Here is a 12,104-nt window from a genome sequence, read left to right as displayed (position 1 = left end):
AAAACTCAGAAAACTTTACTTGTGATGGACCGAACTCAGAACCCATCACTTCCTAAATAGATACTAAATATGCTCTAAGTTTAAGGGTCCCGTGGCATAAGTTTATCTGCCCTCGCCAGCGGTACAGCTCCACTTTGCCTTCACTTTAAAAACAATTCCTTCACTCAAAAGAAAATGCTTGGCCTATCTACGCAGGACTCCAGAACCCAGGAGAACCTGTGAAAACGATACGTAATCAAAAACATTACAAGATGAGAGATGAGGTTCAGGGAAAAAACAAGTCTCTTTCCTAAGACTATAAACTGGCCCATAAAGTAGACCTTGTCCTAACCAAGTCTTTCTCTGGGAGACAACAAACTAGCCACCAAAATTAGGCCTTGCCCTAATACCGGTTTTGCTCTAAAAAGAGACCAGAACCTTATTTCTTTTCCAAGAGATAATCACCAACATGGGATTGGGATCAGGAAAACAAAAAACAATTAACTTATAAACCGAGAAACAAAGTTTTCGAACAAGAGGGGCCTCAAACCCAAAACATTTGAGTTCGAAATAGAAATTCTTAATAAACCTATCCAAAAGATTAAAACACATCTCAACATTTAAAACCTACTTAATGCATTTCCCCATGTCCTCCGCGAAAGAAAAATTCAAAACCTAATGAAAAAAAAAAATCTCCCCAAAACATGATTACTTTAGTTATCTACCAGAGTTCCTATTGTCTATTCACGGTCATTCCGAATAACCATCCTACTCTGTCAACCTTAAATAGCATAGCTTAAAAAAAAATCACCAGACATTAGAACCTCCGGTCGAACGTAACCATGTAGTCCAGAGTGTTAGAAGAACGCCTACCAAGCGAACCAACTCGGTTTATATACGATTCTGCTCACAAGTGGCAGCATCAAAGAACGAAAAGATCCCCAGCTAAAATAAAGAAAGTTCGTTTTGAATTTGAAAAAAAAAAAAAAAAAAAAAGAGACGCTACCAACCTCTACCCCCCTTTGAAGTTCTCTCAGTTCAACAATACTTATCCGGTTCTTAAACTATAGAAACAAATGGCACAGTGCATCTAGCTAAGAAGTAAAACTTAAGAAATAATTTCTCTAAGATTACAAGCAAGTTAGATAAGAAAAATGAAAATTATTATACAAATAATATACAGATAAAATATACAGATTAAATAAATATTAGAACTCGTTATAAACTATAAATATATATATGTATTTAGATAATTTTCCAGGCCTGGAATTAATGAACCTTAAATTATTAGATTATATATATATATATATATATATATATATATATATATATATATATATATATATATATATATATAAACTCAGATATCTTTATACAATTAGCATATAACAAGTAAGTGGAATGGAAATGTTTACTTACAGCTTTTTGGCTGTTATTTCTCATTTCTTTAATTCATTTGATAAATTCTCTATCTGGAGCAATGAATTTTATAAGTTTTTTTTTTATTGGAACTCCACGCACTTACTATGTTAATATGGATAATACAATAATACAATTAGATTTGCTGTGTTCATTCCATACAACTATTAGGCCTAGGTATTAACTGAAACAGCAAAACGTCAGTGATTCTACAACAGCGCAAACTCAACAAAAAGCTATGGATATTAAAACAAGAATTAAAAAAGTATTAAAAAAAGAATTAAAACAAGTATTGAAACAAGAATGAAAACGTATTAAAAGAAGAATTAAAACAAGTATTAAAAGAAGAATTAAAACAAGTATTAAAAGAAGAAGTAAAACAAGTATTAAAAGAAGAATTAAAACAAATATTAAAAGAAGAATTAAAACAAGTATTAAAAGAAGAATTAAAATAAGTTATTAAAAAAAGAATTAAAACAAGTATTAAAAGAAGAATTAAAACAAGTATTAAAAGAAGAATTAAAACAAGTATTAAAAGAAGAATTAAAACAAATATTAAAAGAAGAATTAAAACAAGTATTAAAAGAAGAATTAAAACAAGTATTAAAAGAAGAATTAAAACAAGTATTAAAAGAAGAATTAAAACAAGTATTAAAAGAAGAATTAAAATAAGTTATTAAAAAAATTAAAACAAGTATTAAAAGAAGAATTAAAACAAGAATTAAAACAAGTATTAAAAGAAGAATTAAAACAAGTATTAAAAGAATTAAAACAAGTATTAAAAAGAATTAAAAGAATTAAAACAAGTATTAAAAGAAGAATTAAAACAAATATTAAAAGAAGAATTAAAACAAGTATTAAAAGAAGAATTAAAACAAGAATTAAAAGAAGAATTAAAACAAGAATTAAAACAAGTATTAAAAGAAGAATTAAAACAAGTATTAAAAGAAAAATTAAAACAAGAATTAAAACAAGTATTAAAAGAAGAATTAAAACAAGTATTAAAAGAAGAATTAAAACATGTATTAAAAGAATTAAAACAAGTATTAAAAAAAGAATTACAACAAGTATTAAAAGAAGAATTGAAACAAGTATTAAAAGAAGAATTAAAACAAGTATTAAAACAAGTATTTAAACAAGAATTAAAACAAATATTTAAACAAAAATTAAATTGGTATCGCACATGTTAATTTTATTAAAACTATTGTTTTTTGTGAATAGAATACTCAACAATAAAACTTTTATTGTAATATAAGTTATAAAACCATGAATATAAAAAGTAACGGATTATTGGACAGTTATAGCCTGCAGATGATTTAAAGTAGCGTGTCGCCCAATTTGAAATTTTGGTAGCAGGAGCACTTACAAAATATCCCAATCTGCTACTTGTATTAACTTGTGTGTCAATCTGGCAACACTGACTCCGAATAGTTTTTTGAAAAAATAATATGTAGAAAATGGACAGAAACAATGAATGTAAACTATTAGTTGTCCATTAAAAGTATGTTAGGAATAGTTTTGAACGCAAGTAGAAAATTCACTCTTTCCTTCATGAAAATAATAGATGTTCTACAAAAATAATATCAGAAAAATAATTTTATTCCTTTTACAGCACAAACTTAGGCTAGTGGTTAGCATTGGAGCTTCTAATCGTGAGTCTTCAGGTTCAAATATCGATACCAAGCATCCTGACTGGTGATTTCTCAGTTCTACCAGACGATTCCCTTTAACACATAAGCCTTGGCAAGTTTTCTTTACATGTTTGTTCCTTTGTTGTTTGTGTTTCAATGAAAATGGCCTTTCCGCTGCATCTAAAATATTTTTAATAAATAAATCAAATACGAGTTATGTATAATACAATTACCGTGCTTTGATATCTGATTGAGTACGAAACTAAAATTAAAATATACTATTACAAGTCGGTATACAGTTAAATATGAACAGAGTAGTTAGAAATAATTTATTCTTTATAGGCTGTTACAAATGAATGTGAATACAATATTGAATCTTCACATTCAAATTATTTTATGATCTAAGAGGCTCCATTACGGTGAAATTAAAATACCGTTAATTTTACAGTAATTATATGATATCTTAAAACAGATAAAAAAATAATCGAAAAGTGGAACAAGAATTCACTAGACAATATTATTTTATATGAGATACTGATATCACGACTAACTTATTTGCTTTCAATTTCCAGCCATTTAGAAAATCGGCATTTATTTTCGCGTTTATAAATGGCCACAAACTGAAAGCTACTAGGTGACTCGTGATAATGGCACCTTATGCAAAATAATATTGTCTAGGGCGCTCTTGTTCCACATTGCGATTATCTTTTAACTAATTGAAGATATCACATAATTACTGTAAAATTAGCGGTATTTTAATTACGCAGTGATTAGGACTCTTAATTTTCAAGTTATTGTTTTCTGTCTGTATAAATACGATAATTTGCAATCACCCTGGTTGGTGCCATTTTCATTATTTAGATTCCGAGCAATTCTCGTGAGAGGCATGAAAAAACTTTTAATAAGAAATCGAGATTTTTTTTTTACGAGTTTTCTTGGAAAAATTTACAGAAACATAAATACGCGTCTCATAGTAGAATAGTAGAAGTTCTCTTTTGTGCTCTTCAATAAGAGTGATAATAATAATAAAATGCATATAATATAATAAAACATAGATAATATAATATAATAAAACATAGATCAATGATTCTTATGCAAAAGTGCTTCAGTAACAGTAATAATAATAATACACAAGGTGTAGTAACACCAAATGCATACAACAACATCTCTTAAGCAAAAATGTTCGATACTGGAAGGCTATATTCAATATTATACACCTGTTCATAGTGTAGATTTAGTTCGCTAACTGTAAACTGTATAATTTCGCGGATTCGTCTAGTGATGACTAATAAATGTTATTTCTGATTCCATTTTCAAGACATTTGTTCTATCAGTTCATTAAACAGTCAAATGCCATCGAGAAGTTCGAATAAAATTCCAATTAAAAGAAAACCGAAAAGAATTTATATTTATATATTATAAATATGAAGTTAACGTTATCTATTACATAATAACGGAAAAACGACACTTGATGAACACCCAGTTAATCATTTTGCAGAATTATTGTGACTATTTAGAAAATGTCTAGTGTAATTTTATTTTCGTTTTAAATTCTGTAATGTGAGGGATAGGCCTGCCATTTAAAATAAGCGTACATTATCGAAAAATCCAGTGAAGCAAAGATATTTAATTTCAGAAATAATAAACACTTCTGACCAGAGTATATACACTTGTTTATTATAAACTAAATTACAGTGTAAATTTAATTTCGCTTGATCTACCATACGCTATTTGGTTCATTTCTGTGCAAAACTCAATTTCCGAATTCGTGAGCCTAGAACAAGTACCACTCAACTGTTCCGTTGACGTCTTATTTGCACAAGTTTAACTAGCATTATATAATCTAAGCCTTCAGGATTTTCTATATATAAAAAAAAAAAGTGCCATTTAAAATAAGCGTACATTATCGAAAAATCCAGTGAAGCAAAGATATTTAATTTCAGAAATAATAAACACTTCTGACCAGAGTATATACACTTGTTTATTATAAACTAAATTACAGTGTAAATTTAATTTCGCTTGATCTACCATACGCTATTTGGTTCATTTCTGTGCAAAACTCAATTTCCGAATTCGTGAGCCTAGAACAAGTACCACTCAACTGTTCCGTTGACGTCTTATTTGCACAAGTTTAACTAGCATTATATAATCTAAGCCTTCAGGATTTTATATATATAAAAAAAAAGTGCCATTTAAAATAAGCGTACATTATCGAAAAATCCAGTGAAGCAAAGATATTTAATTTCAGAAATAATAAACACTTCTGACCAGAGTATATACACTTGTTTATTATAAACTAAATTACAGTGTAAATTTAATTTCGCTTGATCTACCATACGCTATTTGGTTCATTTCTGTGCAAAACTCAATTTCCGAATTCGTGAACCTAGAACAAGTACCACTCATCTGTTCCGTTGACGTCTTATTTGTACAAGTTTAACTAGCATTATATAATCTAAGCCTTCACGATTTTATATATAAAAAAGTGATACAATATCACATACAACGTTGTATAACAGGATGAACAAATTCCTTTATTCCTTAGCAAATTAAAATACTATGCCCACTATACCCAATATTCTGGTAGGAATAGGTCAAACGCACAGCTTCCTCTGCTTTGTCGCTATGTTCGTACCTGTTCGGTTTCATTCGGAAGCAAACATCCCTCTCAGCACCAATGGCAACAGAGCAGACGGCATGGAGTTTACTAGCAGTAAAGCAGCGATTGAGCTTTTCCCCCCCTAGGAAAAGCAGGTTTTATAATAATTTAAATCTTACACAGAGAGACACAAAAGGGAGGAAACATGCTATTCCGTCTGTTCTAGGGAGAATTTGCCTCTGGCTTATTCATTGTCCAAAATTAATTTAATAACTGCGCAAGGTACAATTTTCAGGACAATAAAATGAAAACACTTTAAATACATGTCAATTATTCAAATAATAATAATAATATGAGAATATGAACATGGTAGACCGTGATGTATCAAACAAATCTGCTCGTGATAGATGTGAGTTCTAACTGTTAAGACAAGTATGCGTTGAAATCTCTCAAACCTAAATGTGCCGTTTGTTTCCCCTACCATTTATTGTTTTCCAGAAAAATCCTTATTCTTATCCAGTCTAGTGGTGTAGATATAAGTTACTTGTAGTTTAAAATCAGAAGAACATAGGTATAGTTGATTCGAGTCTTACAAAAACTGGTTACATTGACTTAAATATGCTCTTAATTTAACATATATAAACAATATTATTATTAAAATGTATTCTGCCCTTTAGCAGGTCCTGGGACTAATTTTTAGTTTGGCCCTGGAAATGCTTCTTCTATGTTTCTCGATTTTCAGCTTTCTCTTTTAACTTCCAATATTTTCTTCCATTTTTCAAATCATCCATCACTTGTGTTCTTCTTCCAATTCCTCGCTTTCCTTCCATCTTTCCTTCTATGGCGGTATGAAGAAGACAATTTCCCCGCAAAATGTGCCCTATCCAATTGGCGTCCTCTTCTATCCGTTTTACAACATCTTCGTTTGTTACTTTTTCTGTCCCTTTATCTTCTCCATCTTCCTCCAACACTACATTTCGAAGCTCTCTAAATATTTATTCTCCAAATTCCATAATGTGCAAATCTCTAAACCATAATTCCATATATAACACTTGACCAACTTCTTAGTCCAATATTAAGGCTGCTAGTTAAGAGTGACCTTTTCTTGTTGAATGCTTCTTTGGCTCTGGCAGTTCTTGACCTGATCTCTCTGGTGCTGTACGCGTCTCTCGTCAAAATACTTCCCAGATATTTGAAATGATCGACCTCTTTAAGTTCTCTTTTTTTCTACTCTGACCCATAAGTGCTTATTTCCACGGGATATTCTCATGACTTTCGACTTTTCGATGTTGATTTCCATTCCATATAAATAGTTTCCCAGTGTAAACTATTTTGTCAATCATCTCCTGTAGTCTTTCTTCGGTTCTAGCTACAATAACAGTATCATCTGCATACTTGATAAACAACATACAAGTACATATTTGAATTAGCGTTTGGGAATACCTTGGATTCCCTTCTCTGAAAAAAAATATCTAGAAACAGGATTCAAATAAACAGAGGCGTATAAACTTTTTATCTTTGAAACTTAAATAGTAAAACAAGTTAATTAACGAGTTATAAATTGAGAATATGTCTATTTTAAAGAAAATGTAGATATTTCTTTGAAAGTGTTTGTATAAATAAAATTGCAAAAATATTGGTTGATCAATGCTGGGAAAAAAACTATTTTGCATTTACATACTTAATTCACATAGAAGTCTGGTATTTCTAACACTATTTTGTCTTCTATTGATTTTAGCGCAAGGTTTGTAGGCATGATTTATATTAATCTGAACTACGGAAACATCACATGTGATGATCAGAAGTTAAACTAACTTAGACGTATTAGTATGACATAAGATTGTATATATATATATTTCCTCAGTAGGAACAATACACCTTCCAATTTCTATTTGAAGGCTAAACATTAATTGACAAACTAGTTGTCACCAGGGTGCGAATTAGGCGATTTTTCCAGGGGAGGATAAAGTAAAAAGAATGGTGACTTGACCCCTTTTAAACCAACTTGATATAATCGTCATATCTTTTTCTTTAGTTTTTAGTACTTGTATTGACACTGCTTTTCTTGCCACATTCAGATTCAGCACTAATAACGTATGCTGCCATAGTATCATCTCCAGTAACAGCTACTTTATACCCCACTATTTGTACTTTCCCTGCTTGCACTTTGATTTTTCTTTGCTGAGCTTAAATATTTTTCAATTCTTCCTTGCTCCGTAAGTTTCATAATCGCAACAGTCGAATTAAAAAAAAAACCTGTATTTTCCTCCACAGAGCAGCAGTCTTACTGCGATATATTAAAAACAGTTGTTACCTCTGTCTATCAGTTCACCTACAAAATAAGGAAGTATGTCACAACACAAAAAATACAAAAATAGTTCGGAAAAACATCAAAATCACACAGTACAAGGATACAACGTACACCAGTCTAGTTTTTGTTCTTGTTATCGTAACCCCGTGTAGGGATTATAAAGTATGAGATGTGGCAGCCTTAGTAGCTATATCCGCTATGTCCCTGAAATCTTAAAAGAACTAAGTTAAACTCTGCTAAAGTTGCATTTGTAACTTCTGACGTCCAGTGAAAATCCTTGAAGAAGGTGTATATTGTATGCGCTGAAAATGATGCCTGTAGATAGTAGTCGAAAATTATAAAACTGAATAAATGATGATAGTAAAGATTGCCCTTGTGTATTGATTGAGGCTGTCAAGTGGATTTATGGATATTTCTCTGTTGGCGATAGTAAGGCATAACGGCACGTAGATAGAGCACAAATATATTCTATGTATCGATATCCATAAACGTTTTCGCTAAGGACTTCATCAATTTTTTTTCCTTTTTGTATTTTGATGTTTATTTTTATTTATATATTTATTGATTTACACGAGAGAAATATCACAGATGAAGTCAGTATGTCGATATGCATGAGCTCTTTCGCTAGATATTTCATACACTAGTCTTCACTCGTTAGATGTTCACTTTCGCGTCGCGCTGATCCACAGTCAGTTGTCAACTGGTATTGCCAGATACTATCAATCTCATACATTGCCTCACAAGCTATTAGAATTAAGTGTGTGGCTTAAAACTATTCTTTTACAATTAATTTTCTATTAACAATTTTCAAACGGATTTACGTTTAGCACATTGAATTAAAGAATTTCAAGAATGTAAGAAATATAACTGAGGGTAGGAGGGGAAAATAGCACGACCCCCTTGGGAAAGTTTTTTCTTCCTTCCAGCCAGGGATAAAAGCTTTCCAGAGGGGGATTTCCCCCCATTTTTGGCCGTAATTCGCACCCTGGTTGTCACCAACAAAAGTAAAACGAAACCATATATATTTTTTTTATCTTCTTAGTAAATTATGTCGTCTTCACGAAGTCAATCGAAACCCTTATTATGTGGAACTAATTATATATATTATGTTGGGTAATTTCAGGTGAAATAAGAATTGGCGAATACCACTGTATCGAGACGAAGATATTAGAGCAGTATTTAAAGAAACATAGAATGCTTCCATTAGTTCAAGTACAAAAACTAAGCTATTGCAACAAAGTAACCAATGAAAAGTCTAAATTACCAGAAAAGCAATCCACTGCAAACGATGAGTGCAGTCAAAGTACTCAAGGACGAAGATGTTCACCTCGATTACAGTGTAAAAATTCCGGAATTCCCATCCAAAATGCTAATTCAAGTGCTTTAAGGTATGCAAGATCATCCTCAAATTCGGAGGAGACATATCACAGCGAAAACAAGGCTGCAAAAATCCCACCTCTCGAATTAATAGCGCTCCTCGGTGACGATGAGGTTGAGAATAAAGGTTCTCAGCCGGAAGATGACTGTTCATCATCAGAAACAACGGTGACCAATGGAGGAGAAGATGATGAAGAAATTAAAAGAAGATTTGTAATTCCCAAACGAGACCCATCCGTTGAAATAGTATCAGAATCCTGCAGTAATGATGATAGCGAAAGTAACAAAGATGATAGACGTACGATGGTACGAGCAAAGTACAATGTTGCGAAAGAAAAGGAGCTCCTTTCAACCAATCATGATGAGGCAACTAGAACTACAAAGACAAAAGCTGAATATAGTACAGCCAATAACCGTGCTAGAAGAGAACATGCACAATTTACACGTCGTAGTGTTGGGTACAATGATAACAGTAGAAAATCTTCTTCGAAACCTCGATCTTATTCTTATACTCGAGATAAGAATGTTACCTTGTACGAGGGATCATCTTCATTAAAGCACCGGAAAGAAGAGCAAAGTACACGTCTCGAATATATGAAAGAACCAAAGGACAAACATACCTGGAGGGCTCCTCTGGAAAAGTATTTAAACAAAACCACAAGAATACGTCATACTAGAGCACACGAAGAAGATGCAGATGAACTTTACCGTTGTAATATTTGTAATAAGCGGTTTCATTGTAAAGAAAACTACGAATGTCATCGTAAAAATCATTTCTTCGAACAGAGATCTAGAATGCATTCAACACAACGTAACAAAACTAGTAATGAAGGCACTATAGAAGCACACAGGTCTCAAGATAAACATTACGAAAGAGATTTGGATATCAACGGCCAATTTTCTCATGAAAAGGACTGGAACGATTACTCTTACAGGCAATCAAATCTGGAAAATACACATGATAAGGAGCCAGAACTATCCAAAAGAGATGAGAATTATAGCGATCAAACACAGAGTTTTAAGTGCCGTTCGTGTGGAGCGGTATTTGAAAACAAAGATCTGTTCTTATTGCATCGTAAAAGACACGTAAATGAAAAACGTTTCAAATGTATGGCATGTGATAAACGATTTCATTATTCATCCATATTGAGAAACCATAGCCAAATTCATATGAGCAACGAAGAACCTGATATGTAATAATATAAACATATAACATCAGTATTGATCCAATTACACACACACACACAAAAAAAAAAACTTATTTGGAATTAAAATAAGCATATATTTATGTAAAATATACAGTTTTCGAACCACACTTCACTTTTAGATATAGCAAAATAAACATTGGATGAGGCTAGTGCTTTGTTTTAAATCATATATGAAATGTTTTGTACGTAGCATGTACATCTATTTGCTTTCTATTTTTCCTGAAACATAAATTTAAAACCCTTTGAGAATTAACATTTTAAAAATATATATTTGTATTCTTTCGTCTTTTCCTTTTTTTAACTTATACTGCAATAAAATTCTCATTTAAGGAAAGCTTTATTTAACGTAATCTTTTTTCTTTACTAAATTTCTAATACCTTGTAAAATTGTTCCTCGTAATACAAAGATGAGTAGGAAAGTTTTGCAGTATGACTGAACAGATCATCGCACGCGCGTGTTTAGACACGTTCCAACCTAACTTTAGGTGCTCTAGTCATTCTGAACGGATCATCACAGGCTATAAGTTAGCGTTAGAGGCACGAGTTTTTCGCAATGCGCGATAAAACAAAATGCGTCAGAATTAAGTAATTTTCAGTTTCTTGACGTTTTATGATATTCTGTGTGTATTTTCATTGGTTTCCATTGCGCCATAAAACGCGAAATTGGCGGTTTTGCGCGAAATTTCTAACAATAAGTGAAATAACGCGAAATTTTAAAAATACATTTTCATTAATTTAAAAACGCTGGTTTTCCGGAACGGAACGGTAGAACGTTGCATGAACGGTGCATTTTGGGTGATTCGGACACTACCATAGAAGAATGTTGCGCGTCAGCTATCACCATTGAAGCTGGATGGGGAGTTCCGACCGAAGTGATGGTTGTTTGAAGTTTGTTGTAAATGCACCTACATATATGTAGCTTCCAACAACCAATGACAATTGTAGAGGAGTTTTCTTTTTTCAAGTATGGACTGGTGATAAGTGACAAACGTACAACAATGAAGAAGGAAAATGTGGAAACATGTACCATGCTTATGTTTAATACTTAAATGTAACTTGTGCCTGTTTTCAGAAGACAGCAAAATTTTCCTACTCATTGCAAGTTTAGTTACTAATTTTCCTTCAGTTTTATTAAATATTTTATATATACATATAATTTTCTATAAGTGAAATTTACAATGTCAAGTGAAATATTCAGTGTGTTTTATTTTTAGGTAATTAACGGTTTATATCTGTAGTGATCTGTGAATAAAAGGAACAATTGAATCAATCCAACCATCTGAAGTGGTCCAAAGATGGTGAAAATGGTTGCTCGATCATCTCCGAAAATTATAAAAAAATTGAGTGTGATGAATCTTGTGTATGGGAAGGTCAATAACATCATTCACGTTGTCGTATGTACAAGTGTTCTTGAATGGCAGCCATCTTCGTTGTCGGTGGAGTGCCAATTTTCGCATTTGCAAGCGTTTACGAAAACTACAGTTGCTCAAGTCCTACAAATCAGACGAACACCAAACAAAAACAAACGTTTACAGGAACGACGAAGGTACACGCAGAATATAAACTTTTGCTTCTAAATA

General features: G+C 31.8%; 1 protein-coding gene across 2 annotated transcripts in view; it reads left to right on the top strand.

Moving 5' to 3' along the window:
* Nucleotides 1-10,863, top strand: part of LOC145692820 (uncharacterized) — a 65,448-nt gene extending 54,585 nt beyond the window's left edge. For both annotated transcript variants that reach the window (XM_081768310.1, XM_081768311.1), the window contains exon 7: nucleotides 9,063-10,863. In XM_081768310.1, coding sequence (XP_081624436.1) covers nucleotides 9,063-10,513 — 1,451 coding nt within the window. In that variant the 3' untranslated portion in view covers nucleotides 10,514-10,863. The remainder of the gene's footprint in view (nucleotides 1-9,062) is intronic.
* Nucleotides 10,864-12,104: the final 1,241 nt, after the last annotated feature.

The sequence above is a fragment of the Thermobia domestica genome, chromosome 8 (assembly GCF_964235325.1).
Source record: "Thermobia domestica chromosome 8, izTheDome1.hap1.1, whole genome shotgun sequence".
NCBI lineage: Eukaryota > Metazoa > Arthropoda > Insecta > Zygentoma > Lepismatidae > Thermobia > Thermobia domestica.
Note: the sequence above shows the minus strand (reverse complement) of the source record. Positions and strands in the feature narration are given on the sequence as shown.